The sequence below is a fragment of the Dermacentor variabilis genome, chromosome 11 (genome assembly GCF_050947875.1).
Source record: "Dermacentor variabilis isolate Ectoservices chromosome 11, ASM5094787v1, whole genome shotgun sequence".
Classification (NCBI taxonomy): domain Eukaryota; kingdom Metazoa; phylum Arthropoda; class Arachnida; order Ixodida; family Ixodidae; genus Dermacentor; species Dermacentor variabilis.
Window position 1 is genome coordinate 70,038,863 of NC_134578.1, and position 16,916 is coordinate 70,055,778.

Sequence of the window (16,916 nt, forward strand, 5' to 3'; positions counted from 1 at the left end):
CTTATCTTCTGATAAAGTTGTGGGGAATCACATTGTTCAGGTATATGAATGTTTTCTTTTTTCAGGTACCTACAAATGCCCAATTTCATGTGCCATTGTTATGAGTCCAGTGTACTTGGTCGGTTCGTCTTCTCCAATGCAGACTTTCTCCATTGTGCAAACTCCACCTCTGGTAGTCATACCTGAAAGTATATCTGTATTAGATCTCTCTATGAAGTGGCAGAGACATTGCCGACATTGTTTGGGTCACCAGGAAGAAGAACAACTAGGCTGTCATTACTTTAAAACGATAATATCGTATGGCGAACTTCAGTGGAAGCGTTGTGCTGCGTTTTAAACTGAACGCAGCATGAATTTATGTGAATGCAATGAATCACGGCGACATTAGCAATTCTCCCATTTTCGCCACGTAATTCAGTAAGTTTATCGAACCAATGCACCTTTATGAAAGACAATTTTATTTCGTGAAAAGCAGAGCGTCTGATCACTGGACCTAACGACTCAAGAGGGGTCAAGTGGGAAGTAAATAGCACAAATTTCTGATAGAAAGCGTATTCGGTCTCCCATTTCTTTCTTCCAGACCAACTAACTCTAAATATAACCTGCTAAACTTTTTGTTATACATCTCATTTTGTTATCACTGCCTGCACATGGCATATCACTCTTGCGAATCAACAGAATAAGTTGTAGTATTGCCTGAAAGGGCAAGCAATGACATTTCCATCAAAGTAATGCACTAGCACACGAAGTAAGCCTCCTAGATATAGGATAATTTAGTTTTAAGTGAACGCGCATCAACCAAGCCTTCTAATGAAGGGGCAAACTCGGTTGCTTCCTGCTCGACCGACAGCCTGACGCAAACAGTAGCATCACTCATGGGCGCCTAAAAAGGGAGTGTCAGTTGCATTCTTCACCTGCTAAGCTTTACTTTCCTGTTTGAAATTCTTCGGAAAACATTACGCTGAGAAATTTCACATCCTTAACTTCTTGAATTTCTGGAAACAGTTCTGAGCTCCTCCATTGGCGCACTTCGATTGTTGCATAGGAATCAGTTCCATGCCTCTTTAAGTGACGAAGTCAATTTGTCTAATTTGCACCATTACTTCATTATTTAATTGATCGAGTCATTGTTGAATGTATGACTCTATCGCGAACGTGATGAACACTACGCGTTTTTAATTATCACACATTCCCTATTTTTAACGAATGTCGGTCATATTTCTTAAAACACTAGGGGCGCTATAACGTAAAACTATTCCAAACTTTTCTATTCCAATTCTGCAATCAGCCCTCCGCCTTTAGTCCGAAACTTTTTTGGACCACCCCCACTTCACCTGTCTGTCACGCGACGTTACGAAAACCGTGATAGCTCCCCATCTGATATAACGTGCACAGACGGATTATGCATAATTTGACCGACGAAATAAAGAATAGTTATTTCTCATTCGATGCCTCTTTGCCATTAGCCCTCGTCTATTGATCAAAAGTATTCGGGCTGCGCCCACTTCACCTGCATCTCACACGACGTCACAAAACCGCAAAAACTCACCGCGTCAAACCGACGTATACGCGTTAAAGATGCATTAATATGCCAAACAAAACTGAATTTTCTTCTGAATAGGCGCAGGCTCCTCGTTCCGAAAGGAATAAAAGATGGCTCTCGACGATCGCTCAGGCCCCGGTTACTCGTACCTGCCGGAGAGTATGGGTTTACTTGCGTATAGTAAAACATTCTACGTGGTCATGCAGCGTTCTCGAGCACTTTCGGCACGCTTACGACCTCGTTCTGCCAACCCTTCTTTGCTGAGGATCCGTTTTCCCGGCATTCTTAAGCTTGCGTTGCATGTCGCCGTGATTGTCGACGAGCCACCGCAAGCTAAGAGACAGCGGACCGATCACTGACGACGTCACCACCCTCTTTATGCCGTTATTGCTTTTTAGTGTAACGGCACGGACCCATCGAATCCCTCTCCACTTGAGCGAGCCCCTCGCATCTTGTTAGCCAATTAGATGAATCAACCGGCTCAGTATGGGCAATGTTATTCGTTTTTCAAGGAAATAAAAGTGACCTATGAACAAGGAAAGCGTTTGATTGGTCTGTTCAGACAGCCATGCGGGTGACCGCCCGATGCTTGTGTCGGCGGTTACGCAAATGTGACGTCAGGAGATTGGAATAAAAACATATTGGAATAGTTTTATGCTATAGGGTCCCAGGTATACAACGAGAACACAGCAACACGGTAGTCAATGCCGTAGACTTTGTTGATGCACAAGTGGCGTCCTTGTAAAATTTGCATCTGAGATGAAGATTGCTGCAGTGTTATATGTTGTTCTAACTGCCTCATAAATTACCAGGCAGTATTAGAAGGGAACTGCGAAAGCTTTCATGCTTACCATCGACTGCAGTATTAAGAGTACCATTGTCCATAAAAGTCAATTCTTCACTGCAAAACATAATATCAGTAACTTAGATACTACGATATTTCATATTATATTATATCAATATCATACACAAGCATATAACAGAGTACCTTGAGTCGAATAAAATTCTAACATAAAACATGGATTTCGTCGTGGTTTCAGCACAACACAAGTGGTGGAATTTTCACATGAAATTACTAGAAATCTTGATATTGGCAATCAAATTGATGCGTTATATTGAGAATTTTCCAAATCATTTGACACGGTTATACGCAACAAGCTATTAAATAAACTAAACGTAATTTTAAATAATCCTCGACTGGTCGACTTGATAGCTAGCTTCCTTAACTCTTGCTCCCAATTCGTGTTATTTAATTTCCTTTCGTATTTTACTGTAAATGTAACATCAGGTGTTGCGCAAGGTTCTGTTCTGGGGCTTTTGTTATTTTTAATAGTTATAAACGAGCTTCCTAACAATATTAAGTAAAAACTCCGTCATCATGCCGACGACTGCGCCCTATACCAGGCAACTTCTCCTAGTGATCATGCCTTACTTCCGAATTCCTTCAAGAGATTTTGCACCTAGTGTACGGACTGGCACATGCGCATTCACTTTCAAAAAACCGTGGTAGTGTCATTTCCAAACAGCCATTTTCCTTCACAACAGGTGTACGCTTTCAATAGCACAATAGTTCCCCGGGTACAGGTGCACAAACACCTTGGAGTTATCTTCACGCACAACAAGTAGTCATCTCAGCACATTGATCACAATATATTCATAGCATTGAAAGAATTAGGTTACTTCAGACGGACATTATCGAAATCACCAAAGGACATTGAATTCCAATGTATAAAACACTCATTCGTCCATTATTAAAGTACGCTTCATGCGTCTGGGACTCGTATAAAGAGTGCGACATTAACAAAGTTAAATTGGCACAAAGAAAGGCTGTTCGTTTCATTTGTCGTTGCTACGATCGTGATTTTTCGCCTTCATCCGCAATGAATTCTTTGTATAGGTCTCTTCTATGCACTAGGCGACGTACAGATTCAATGAAGCTATTGCATTCAATTATTTACTCATGTTGTCAACTATCCGCTGATGATTACATCTTGTATGCCAGTGCTTTTCCAACTAGACGTTGTCACCCTCAACCTAAAGCAATTCTTTACGAGCGCTAACATGTTCAAACACAGCTATTTCCCGAGAGTTGTCGACTGTTGGAACGAGTTACCCGGCTGTGTTCGTGAATTGGCACTCTCTGATTTTGCACAAGCACTATTGTGATAAGATAGCTGTCCTTTTTTATCTATAATGTGCTACTGCCTCTTTATCTGTTTATTGCGTTTGTTGTACTCCACTCCTACAATAGCTCTAAATAGGGCTGCAGTATTTGAAGATAAAAAATAAACAACATTACTTTTGTTTTCTTGCGCAAAAGATATTAAAAAGTTAATACTGGCTTGAACTTGTTCGCTGAAAGTCTGAAGGCTTGTACTTCACTTTTATTTATTTCAGAGCGCCCCGAAGTTTATTGGCACTTTCTAGTCGTCAGCAACTTTTCTAGCTTACAGTTAACTTTTTTTCAGTATCAGCGAAACTTGTATCAGAATGACGTGGAAATTTTAAAGTAGGTAATGGATGCTCCATTTTTAACGAATGTCTTCAGCACATTCCATTTCTTGGAGAGAAAGTATTTTTGGCTGTATTTTCTTTGTATTTGCAATGTTATCAAAATAAACCACTAAAGAGGCGCCTAAAGCTCACTGTGCTGAAAAAATATTGATGGAGAAGTACTTTTGTACTGTACAATCTAAACATTGAATGGCTCCATTCGGACATATCTTCAACCAAACAATATTCGTCGTCCTCTTGGTACTTCCGGTTTAAAAATATCCGAGGGCCCCTAAGCACTTCTTATGAGCTGTGCATGCGAAAGCATTGTTGTCCATTTGAACGCCACTGAGCGGCCCTTCCATTTATGAGCTCTAACCGGGCAAGCAAGCGCGTTGAGACGCTTGGCCAATGCCTATTAGATAGCCCGAAGCCAGCGCACTTGTATCCGTGACGTCATGCTACCTTGCCCGACTGCCAAAGAACCTAACTGGGACGCTTCCGAGTGAGCCGCGGTGACTGTCACATTAGTGCTTGCGTCACGCTGGGCTTGCCAAAGGAAATTTTGGTCCAAGTAGCATGACGTCATAAAGCACAGTGCACAGGCCTTATATCATAGGAGCGCTTGCTTAGTCCAGTGGGTAAGACACTCGGCTTCAGAGCGTTGAGTTGTTGGCTCGGAAATCACTACGGACGTTTTCTTTTTCCAATTTATTCTGTAATGTAGACATCAGTTTATTTCTAGCGACTGCCGTGGCAAAGTTATAACGCAGACCATATGTTGGGAGGTCGAGGAATGCGCGCATAGCACAGGCTTTTGAGAGCGAGGATGACGTGGCGATTCCCTCTCTCCTTACGCAACAGCTGTCGTCCCATTGGCGTGGCCGGTGATCGCTTTCGCCTGCTTTGCTCTGTCGATGCGCGCAAGGGACGTCGCGTCGCAGCCAACGATAATTCAGGTGCCGTTTCTTTGCTACAGACGCCGGCTTTATGGCTCAGTCTTGATGCTTTCGCAACAAAGGAAACGTGTGTATGGCCACAGAAACATGGGGATCGCAAAGTTCTTCAGAAAACGCAAGCAAGGCAGATGAGGAGTATCGCTTCGGTACAATGTACTTCAGGAAAGTCCTATGTTGGAATGTGTCTTGACTGATCCTAACCGCCATCTGTCTTGCTCGCACCATTCGGGGCATGTCTTGTCCCCAAATAACTATCGTCGTGCATCTTTCTTTTTGGGACGTGTCTTCTTGCGATTCAACAATAACTATATGCCGTTATTACATTACTTTAGATACGTATTGACGGCAAACGGTGTCAGTCTCGCATATTCATTTTAGACATGTCTTGTCATTGAACAACATATGTCTTTGTTAATCCAGTTCAGATGTGTTTTTTTTCCTAAGTGAGAAACGTCATCAGTTTCGCTTACGCCCTTTGAGTGCGTTTTATGGGCAAGCTATAACGCCATCCGTCCTCCTGACACACCATTTGGGATGTCTTTTTCCCAAACTGCCATCATTCTTCTTCTTTCTGACGCCCTTTACAGCGTGTTTTGACAACAAAACATAGTCGTTATTTCACCTTCTTACACCCTTTGGGGCGGGTGTTGTTCCCAAACGATAATCACTTACCTTGCTTACACTTTTTGGAAGGTGTCTTGTCTGAATACCATAACCGTACAATGCATTGCTTATGCTACTTGGAACATACGTTTGTTGTTCCCAAAGAAAGTATGTCTTTCCTATATCTATCGGGACGTGACTTATCTTCAAACGAGAATCTCAATCTGCCGTGGCTACACCCTTTGTGCCATGTCTTGCCCGCGAATAATGATCAATATCTGCCTTGCTCACGTCCTTTCAAGCTAGTGTTTTGATAACCATCATCAGCACTTCTTCCGCATTTTTTTCTCTTGTCCAGAAACATTATTCCTCATCGAATTGGCCTACAACCATTCGTACTTGTTATGTTCCCAAACAAATAACATCATCAGTTTTCCTTACACTCTTTGAAACATGTTTTGTTCCCAGACAATAATAGCAATAAGTCTTGCTTACACTATTTAGGACCCATTTCTTCAGAAACTATAATAGAGATCTATCTTGCTTACACCCTTTGGGGAGTCCCTTTTTCTAAGCAGTGTACATTATTTCTCACGCGCCCATCCCTTGGGACGCATTTTGTCTACAAACGACGATGCCATATCTTTGGCTTACATCATTTGGGATGTGTACTGCCCCCAAACGATATTACACTCTTAGAGATGTGTTTATCCCCAAATAGCGTGGCTTGCTTACACCCATAATATATATATATATATATATATATATATATATATATATATATATATATATATATATATATATATATATATATATATATATATATATATATATATATATATATATATATATCCCCAAATTGTACTGCCCGGCTGTATTGCTAACACTTTTGAGGACATACCGTGTTCCCAAACAATAGCTATAGTCTATATTGCTTAAAACCTTCGCGATGTGTCTTGTCCCTCAACGAATATCGCCATTCTGCTTGATTACACCCTTCGGGACGTATGCGAGCGAACCCCACGCAATACTCATAGTACGTGTTGTTTGTATTTCCTTGAGAACTGCACTCGCTACTTGTCTGTGTCAAAATGCTGACTGCGTTGTAGTGGCGCCGGATGATGAACATTGCTTGGAGAAAAGATAAGCCTCAAAGGGTGAAAAATATTTTTAGCACGCTGTTTATAATGAACATACCGCCGAATAACATTTTCGAATAATGTCGCAATGAGAAAATTGCACGCATAAAATGAACCACTACACGACCCTGCAAGCTTTTTGCCGGCCTTTGACACTCTTCCCACGGGCGCTCTCACTTCTTCACCGTGTAACAGAGCATAGTAGGCTCCGACACTACATCAGTACTGAACGTCGCGTTAGCACTTCGTTCTTGTTTCACTTCAGAATTTCCACCCGGTAACACGCAATTTCGCGTTTAGACTACGCATTGCTGCAGCCGAGGTACACACAAGAAAGCGCAAATACAAACGTGCGCGAGGCTAGCACACAGAACATTAAACATGGTGCACTAAATAAAATAGCTTGCGCGCCACGGGTAGGCGAGAGGACCAGGAAGACCAGCGTGCGATAGCTTGAAAAATTCCAACTGATGTGCCGTATCGGCCAATCCACACCTTTTACTATGGTGATGATATGGGCATAGCGCAGGGGTCACGAAAGCCAGTTAGGAAGCATAGATGCTTGTGCCGATAACAACCTAACGGACGCTCGAGGCGCACTTAGGCATTCGGGCCTTCCTATTGCTGTTTCAATACTCACGGCTCATACGTCAGCCGCGTCGGGACGTCTACACTGCCTTCAGAGAGACGGACACCTGTTCTTGCATAAAACGACGCAGCCCAGTTGACGCGTCGACCCTGCTTACGCTCTGTGACACTTGGGAAAGTAGCCGGTACAAGGTGCGAGGTACAAGGTTGCAGTGCGTGCATAACCCTTGTACACACACACACACACACACACACGCACGCACACACACACATATACATATATATATATATATATATATATATATATATATATATATATATATATATATATATATATACACACACTGCATGCGTCATTGAACACGTCACGTCGCAGCCATCTGGCTGACTAAAGATGTGGCGTAGTGCGTGCGTCCCGTCATACGTCTATAACATGCACTCATAAGCAGAGGCTCAGCAGTGCTGAGCCTCTGCTCGTGCAACTTGATTAGCAGCAACGGTAGACGAAGCACTTCCACTTGTTGCTTCGCTGAAAGAAATAACGCGTGTGCACGTGGCTCCCGCGGGGCGCATGCCCCAGCGGTAGTGGCGTAGGCGAAGTAGCGCATGCGCAGTGGTTCGCTGCCGCGGTTCTCTGCAGTGGGCACTCCCCTTTCTTCCTCCCCCTTTCGCCGTACTCTCCTCTTGCGCTTCCCGGCTGATGGTTTTTCTGCACCGTTCTCTTTCGCTTGCCTCGCACTCTCTTGGCTTTCGTTATCTTTCATCCCTCGCTGCACTCCGCGATCGCTCTTTCATTCTTCGTTGTACTCGCTGCCTCTGTGACGTCGACGGACGGCAAGGCTCGCCGACGCTCAATGCGGGAACAAGGGCCTGAGTGCTGCGCTCTGAAATAAACTTCCTTCGACGAGGAGCGTTGCGGGAGGTGTGCCCCGCATTCACCCATCATTCTGCGTGTTCGCTTCAACCTCTAGCTAAATGCAGTCACATGAACCGGCCAATATTGAAGCACCAGCAGCGCGTCGCCGGAGTCCCGGGTGAATCCGTCGCTGTTCGGCGAATCAACGAGTGGCGCTCCGTCATGAAGCGCGTTAATCGAAATCGACCAGTGCAAAGCGAAAAATACCTCTTGATATGCCAGGGGAATTTGATTTAACGGCTACGGAGCAAAAAAAAAAAAAGGCGATGCAAATCGAACAGCGGAATTCACCTCTAGCGTTTCCTTCACGTTACACGAAACGGACACCATATTCAGTTTCGGTGCGTAGGGTTATTTTATTGCCCTAAACTTTAAACTGCGCAATATAACAACACATTAGGCAAACAACTACTGTAGCAGTCAATTATTCAACCGTCGAACGTGGTACAGCGCGGACTGTCCTTTAAATTTATAATGCTTCCCACACAAAAGTGGGTGTAGTACCTAAGCAGACAATGGTCAGCTCATGATCTACCCACCCCGTTAACGTTTTTGCAATGGCGAAACATGGTGACAGTCGCTTTAAGACTTCCGTAAGTTATGAGGTAGGGAATCTAAAGAAAGTCATAAAAAGTGTACATATTTAAGTTGAAATTGCAACAAAGTAAGACTAATGAATAAAGAAAACGTCAAACTGACCCTAAAAGCCCCGCATACCTGGTCAGGTGGTAAACAATGTCACAATGTGCAGTAACACATGCGTTTACATATAAGGTGGTCTTGTTTAATGATTCCTCAGCATCAAAACCGCAGACACTGGTGGCTTCGCCGTCTTTTCGTGAACTTGTAGATGTGTCACAAATATTCTTTCCAAACAGAAGTGAGTCCTAGAATTACAGAAACGTCATGCCTGTGATTGTATTTATCAATTTTGAAGCAATAATTATGTTTACTATAAAAGCTGCACTAATTCCATTCCCTGAAATGGTAAAAAAATTCTGTTCACTATGGTTTAATTTATTTTGTCGCTACTACCTAAGTGAGCTGACTCTAAAAAGGGGCAGTAACATATAGTACAAATCAGAGAAAGAAACCCTATCTTAAAAATGCCGCAGGTTCCCAGGCAATAGAAAAAGCGCTGGATAAGGCTTTTGAAAGCCGATTACCACCTGGGCGAATAATCGTGCGGGTCGACAAATGTAAATACCAAAAGCAGGCATCAAAATTGTACGAGTGGTGACTAACGCATTCTTAATAATTAGATTATTTTATCATCACTGCCTTACCTAACTTCACTCAGGCGACATTTTCAGGGAAACAACAATGCGCCACTTATATGAAAATGAACCACGGTCCCCCAACAAGGCCACATATTAAGCCTTTATAGGAGCAGATGATATTATTCCAAATGTCAAATAATAATTTCTGTGGCAATCGCGTATGCAAGTAATCCATAATAAAAGCGTAGGTGAGGGATGGTGAAGATTGCGTAGGGATAACAGCAAAGAGCGAATCGTGTGGGGCCATGAAGTAAGATAAGATGTCTCTATATAGCTATTTGAAGAATGAACTAACAGCAAGAAATACGTGAGATATTTTTAATGAGAAACCATAACGCCAAAAATGGCTTAATAACCGAAGCAATTTGCTCTTGTCATTTCCCACTGCCCTGCAGAGTAAAGCTTAGTATATCAAACAAGAAATTTACAGCAATACAAAACACAATGAAGGAATATCTTCAGATTTCCAAAGCACTTTCTCTTAAGGAAACGTTTAGTAATTCAACACGCTAAATAGCAATTTTCATTAGAATATTCATCAGCAAATAGTACGCTAATATAAGAATTAGGGATTCGTTGTGAGCATTGACATGGGTAGGACAATAAATTTCTAGGGTGTACAAATGTTACATATTGACTATACCATCTATACCAGCCAAGTAATCGGCAAATTTTTGAGGTACTTTGACGTCCTTAACCATAAGCGATATCATACGCCTCCGCCGACGTTCGCACAGACTACGGTCGTATGGCGAGATCAAGAAATTTTCATTCATGTATTAGAGTAACCTGATGCTATAGAGAGCGGCAGTTAGCAATTGACAGAAAAATGCCGTTTTGGGGCAGCGAACTTGAACTAGACTGACAATTGTGTCATTGATACAGTGTGCTGCCAATTCCTTTGAAAGTAAAATTATAAAGGAACCCCCCCCCCCCAATGTATATCCTGCCACTACTTTAACGCATCCTTGTTCACAATATTGACAGATTTATATGCCTAGGACTTGCTTAGAGCAGAGGCCAGCGTTACTTGATATGTAGCTTTATTCAATACCTTTTTTAAGGGCTCAACTATCCATTAAACAATATAATGTAGAAGCGTAACAGATTATATTTAGAATTGCAAGTACTTATACCTATAGCTCAAGTACAAGTTTTACAGCTATGCCCCAAAGTTATGTATGCATTTTTGACGCTGCACCTTTCTTACGCCACGACATTATAGAAAACTTTATAACTTATGAACAAATCGTTGTTTTGTGAACAAAAACACAAGAGGATGCAAACACAAAAAGCGGCCCAATGGCATACACTCGAGTTTAAGTTGTTGTGGCTGCGTTGTCAAACAAAAACCAGAATATTCCTGCCACACCGAATTGGGTCTATGTTTAAATGCATAGAAAAATCTGGTCGAGAAACAGACGAACAAGTCAGCATATACGCTAGTTCAAAAGTGTAATGAGAATATTTTGCTTTGGATGAACAAAGAACAGTTCCCTGGCTTCGTCTACCCAACTTCTCCGCAGAGAAGTTGGGTAGCGATATCCGATGTTTACTGCCGACTCATCATGACGTAGATACTGTTTGCCGGAAAGCTTTTAGACGTATGGTCGGAAAGGTATTTAGGCTTCAAAGAAGTTCCGTGAGGCTTCTTGACGCCAGCACAGATTCTGATAATTAATTTATTACTTGTTATTTATGGGGTTTTACGTGCCAAAACCACTTTCTCATTATGAGGCACGCCGTAGTGGAGGACTCCGGAAATTTAGACCACCTGGGGATCTTTACCTTGCACCTAAATCTAAGTAGACGGGTGTTTTCGTGTTTCGCCCCATCGAAATGCGGCCGCCGTGGCCGGGATTCGATCCCGCGACCTCGTGCTCAGCAGCCCAACACCATAGCCACTGGGCAACCACGGCGGGCTAATAAATTTAATTGACTGCTAGTAGTCATTTTATTGGGAAAAAGAAATGAGATGCCAAGAAACATTCATATTTATTTATTAATTTACATGGTACAAGAGTGATATGGTACAGTACGGTACAATATGGTACAAGGTATAAGAGCTGCAATATCAAACCAATGTGTGCTAGGGTTCTAACACTCGTTACTCGAGGCCACCGAGTCTGTCGTAATTCTGCACTCTGCAATAACAACTCACCCTTGGTTTCTATTTTACTTCTAACATATAGCCTTGCCCCTGTGCACTCAACAGCCGGGCTGTTTCAGACTGGCGCGTTTGCAAAACATATGCAAACAAAGATAGAGTTCTGCCCTGAGACAAAGTCTCAAATAGAGCATTTTGAATTCTAAGTGCAAAATTTAAATTATTTAGGTCATTTGCCTTCACCTGCAGCCATAACAACGATCGCATTATGAGGCACGGCGTTGTGAGGGACTCTGGAATTATTTGAACCACCAGCGATTCTTTAAAGTGCAACAAAATCTAGGTTCACGTGTTTTGCTACACTTCGTCCACATCGCAATGCGACCACCGAAGACGCGATTTGATCCCTCGACCTCGTTCAGCAGCCCAACACCATAGCCACTAAGCAACAATTCTGATTAAATGTGGCTTACCTCAACCGATCTAACTTCGTTGAGTTGAAACGATATCTTAGGAGATTCCATGTCAGTGAATCGCAGTTTCACCTTGAACAGGAGAAGACACCATAAGAGAGCGGCTTTGGCTTTTTCGCGTACAATTTTAATATTAAAAGCACGAGATAAGATATGTCAACAGTAGGTCGCTTTAAAATTTCTTATGACCGTCCTTACTTTAATCACTTATTCTTCCCTTGTTTCGTTTCCTTCACGTATTCATCTAAATACATCTGAAGGGTTTCACTCATTTTTCTTGATCTGGTATTATGTTTCAAGGTTTTTTATTCATTTTCTGACATCAGCGTTGCATGTTCAACCTAAATTCACAATTAATAACTCAGAATCATTTGACAGCCTTACAAGTCCTAATTAGATAGATGTGATGGCATTTATCAATTTAGTTTTCGCCGAAAGCATGTCTGCGCGTTGTCGTTGTGCAGGAAATTACTCCTCCTACGTATAATACCAATGAGTGCTTAAATTTAAGTCAAGCACTTCAAATCACGTATAATACCAATGGCGTCAGAAAATACACATGTTTACAATGGGCCACATAGTATGTTCACGCGATAACATAGGAATGGAAACATCGGATTGGCAAGACAATCTTTTTTTACCATATGCCGCATGCACCGTACAGGTTTTCAGAATTATAAACGAGCACTTAGCTGAAATGTGCTACACGCCGAAGCTTTGTGCAAAGTTACACTTAACAACACTATATAACAACAGCTAAATAAATATACAGAGACTGACGTAGAGATGAGCTTTTTTCTTATTTTCTTTATTTCAGAAATCCTAAACTTTACGCTCATTCACTAAGGTATCCGTGGCAAAATATTGCAAAAGTTATTGCCGGGGCTGCGACGAACCACTTCAAATTTATTCAATCACTTATTTGATTATTTACTTATTCTTCAAGTCTGTTTTCTTTTTAAGAAAAAGTAAACCCAACATTTTAAAAATCACGGCCAATGACAAATAATGCAATTAATCTGCGCTGCGGTGTCCTGAGCCTGACGTAGCCTGGTTGTAGCCGCACGCGTTGTACGATTCTACGATTCGCTTCTTCGGTAACGGTTCATAGCTTGCAAGGATATCACATCTCGTGACTCGTGGCAGGCCACATTATTTTGATGATGATGTCAACGATCAAGATGATTTATTGGCATCCCCTTTGATTCGAGGCGGTGACAAACAGAATTCCATCCTGCTTGAGTTAAGCAGGTCCAGCTACATGCAACATGCAAATGCTACAAGCAACTGCTACATGCAATTGCTACATGCAAGTACCACATGTAAGGACACCTGGTGTAATACAAGACAACTGCAATGAAAAGTATGCATGTGTGACTACGCGGCCAACATGTCACAATGCTGATGCTGCTCATGATGATTTATTGGCATCCCCTTTGAAACCATTTTTTTTGCAAATTCACCATTGTGGGTAGCAGTCTGGCGATAGCTGCAACGTACACCTGACACTGGCGGTGGCGGCGGTAGACGAGAGCATCGCCAACCGAAGCGTTTTTTTCAGTGAGCATAACAGCTTACGCTGTAAAATAAAATCAAAAGGACCGAAAGCAAGGGCTGAATGCGTAGCAATATTGAACTTCCTCAGAGAATGGGGAGGAAGAGATTTCTGACAGAACCATCTCACGATGACTCTCGATGGTAACGCGATTAGCATTCAAGCATTGTAGCGACGCACTGTATTGGTGAAGGTACGCTTATTTAGAATCTGTACTGATCATTGCTAGATTTCTGTGGATTCGAGTATATCTACATACACCGTTCTCTGGTATCGTCCGGCGCTGCTATGACACTCGCTTGTCAATGTCCATAATGAGTATGATGGCATGGCGACTAAAGAATTACGAACCGGCATTAACGTCCTAGGACAATCGATGGCGGTATGACAAAGATGGCATGAGGACAATGGGATGACGATGAGCGTATAAACATGACGGCGTGATGAGCGAACTACGAAGACCTTAATAAAGGGAAAATCAGACATCTACCCATTCGTAGCAATTGCTACAAAGGAAATCTATATGGGTTCCTCGAAAGAAAAGTCTCTAAGTTGAAGAAACAATTGTCCTGGTCCGGACCAGGACGAATTTTTTTTCTACTTAGAGGCTTTTCTTTCGAGGAACCCGTATGGGTTTCCTTTGTAGCAATTGCTACGAATGGGTAGATGTCTGATTTTCTCTTTATTAATTAGTTCTCGCAACCTTGCGGGTTTCCTCAGAACTATTACGTCAACTACGGAGACCACGTCATCGCGATGGAGGGAACACGATGGCGTTACAATGATGGCATCACAAAAATTATGACGAAGATGAAGTGACAACGACGCCAATGATATGACCGTGACAATGTGCTGGTGATGTCATGACGACGGTGGTATGACGAGAGTTGGATGATGGAGTCAGAATGACGGTTATGGAACGACCAAGAAGTCAAAAATGGTATTACAGCGAATGCAGGATGGGGACTGCGTGACGACGATACAATGACGATGATGGCTTGAGCATGGCATGAGGGCAACAAAATTTGAGAGGACACTTAAGCTTCGCCTTTAAGAATCGAACGCGGTAGCGTTCAGAACTCTGTGACTGCTTCTCACGCTTCCCGCCAACTGCAGCTTATGTAAACTTAATGCTTTCTTGGAAACAATGGCGGCCAACGATAAGCACGAAGAGGAGCTCTCGTTCTGTTACCGATGGTGTTTGAAGGAACCAAGCGGGCCACGCCGCTCGTACTTTTAGACAGACCTGAAACAGCAAGAATATCGCCCTAAAAGAGGTTGTGTTTCAGTTTCAGCATACCAGAATTACGTTTTCTCATATATTCAAATTATAATCTAACGCTATCAAGTCTGTAGGTTCGCTGTACGTCGGACTTCACGAATTTGTTGACGCATTTTTCACTGAGAAAGTCAGTAAGTAGAGCAACGCCTATACGCTACGCGGATAGGCATTGCTCATCTCATCTTCATCACCTGCGAACCATCTTCACCCATAGATGGTTGGAGATGGTTCAGGATTATGTTCTCTGCCACGGACGCCGACGTCTGCGCCGACACCAAATTTTCTGCGACACGGGGCCCCAAACACTATCACGTTAAAATGATGACGATGGTATGAGAGCGGTGGCTAGACGTCGGCTGCACGCTGAAGATGGCCCAGCAGCCACAGAATGACGAGAATTCGATGCTGAGGAAGGAGTGACGTCGAATGTATTACCTACGGTATCATCACCATGACGGTGTTGTCAATGTCAATAATGCACGACGGCTCTATGACGACGATGGCGTGACGACATTCAGATGACGAAGCTGCAATGAATGAATGTGTGTGGTTTAGTGGCGCAAGGGCCAGATATGGCCAAAGAGCGCCAAGACAGTGTTAGTGATTTCGCGGTGGAATGATGAGTTCTGTGAAGAAGATGTGACTTGGCTGTAAAGTGGCCTAAAAGAGTCGCGGTAAAGTGCGTAAAACCTACGTGCTACAAAATTATGGCGATGACTAATGACGAGTACTATTAACATTAACATTAACAAGGGCCTAGAGGCATGTGCTATACGAAAGAGCCATCACAGCGGCATCCTCTGAAGAGAGGACCCGCTGCGAACATGTCGGGCTAACAACATGCAAGACAACATCTTTCAGAAAACTTAGGACTGCGTTCGTGTCAAATAAAGGTTCTGGGCCGAGTAGCATCACGGGATGTAGGGGGTTGAGCTGCCGGTATGCTAGATAAAAATGTTTCCTTCTCTCAGATTCGCCTGCCCGACACTCCAGGACGACGTGGAGGACGTTCAGCCTCTCCCCGCACCTACCGCAGGTTGGAGGCCGTACGCCTTCTTTATATCGAGGAATATCGATAACAAAAACTGTTTGTGTACAAATGCGTCCCGGATATAGCTACAAGGATACTACTAGGATACAGCTACAAGATGGTCAGTTGTGGAGCGCCCTTCTTGGAAGCCGCACTGATAAGCATCAAGCATTTTGCTCTGTTCAAGGAAATGAATGAGTCGCCGATTTATCATTTTTTCAAACACCTTAGAAATGCAACTTGTGAGTGCTATCGGGCGGTAGCTTGCCACTGAGGAAGGGTCTTTGCCTTGTTTCAAAACAGGGAAAACAATGGCTTCCTTCTATGCGGTTGGAATGAACCCTGCATCCCAGATGGGGTTGAAAAGTGTGAGTAGTGTAACTTGCGTGTCATTGTGTAAGTTTTTGAGCATTTCATACATGATTCTATCAGATCTCGGTGCAGAGCTCTTGCATGCGCTCAAGGCAGCTCTCAACTCGGCAGCACTAAACGGACAGTTGTACCGTTCATTCTGCCGACATTTTCTGATGAGTGGCTTGCGGTCTTCTATTTGTTTATATGTCAGGAAGGATTGCGAATAATGGTTTGAACTTGATACACTCTCAAAGTGCTCCCCAAGTGAGTCTGCCTGATCTTGCATTGTATCACCCTGTGTATTTACTAGAGGGAGTGAATATGTTTGGCGTCCTCTAATCCAATTAACCCTGTTCCAGGCTTTGGCCTCATCTCTAAACGAGGTAATACTCGACAAAAACTTGTGCCAACTTTCTCTTCTGGCCTGTCGGCGGGTTCTCCTACCTTGGAACTTTACTTCTTTAAAGTTGACACGATTCTCTGCAGTGGGCGAAGCGCGTAGCAGCCCCCACGCTTTGTTCTGATTCCTATGTGCGATTCTGCATTCATCGTTCCACCATGGGACATGCCGTTTGCATGCCAAGCAACTTCCTT

The 16,916-nt window shown here is 43.0% G+C and overlaps 1 protein-coding gene across 1 annotated transcript in view; it reads right to left on the reverse strand.

The window, feature by feature from the left end:
* The window catches only part of LOC142563123 (venom metalloproteinase antarease TserMP_A-like), an 81,232-nt gene that overhangs the window by 29,134 nt on the left and 35,182 nt on the right, over positions 1-16,916 (reverse strand). The window contains exons 7-10 of the mRNA XM_075673666.1: positions 12,102-12,173; positions 8,959-9,128; positions 2,395-2,444; positions 74-182 (exon numbers count right to left, since the gene is read on the reverse strand). Of these exons, the coding sequence (XP_075529781.1) occupies positions 74-182; positions 2,395-2,444; positions 8,959-9,128; positions 12,102-12,173 (401 nt within the window). The remainder of the gene's footprint in view (positions 1-73; positions 183-2,394; positions 2,445-8,958; positions 9,129-12,101; positions 12,174-16,916) is intronic.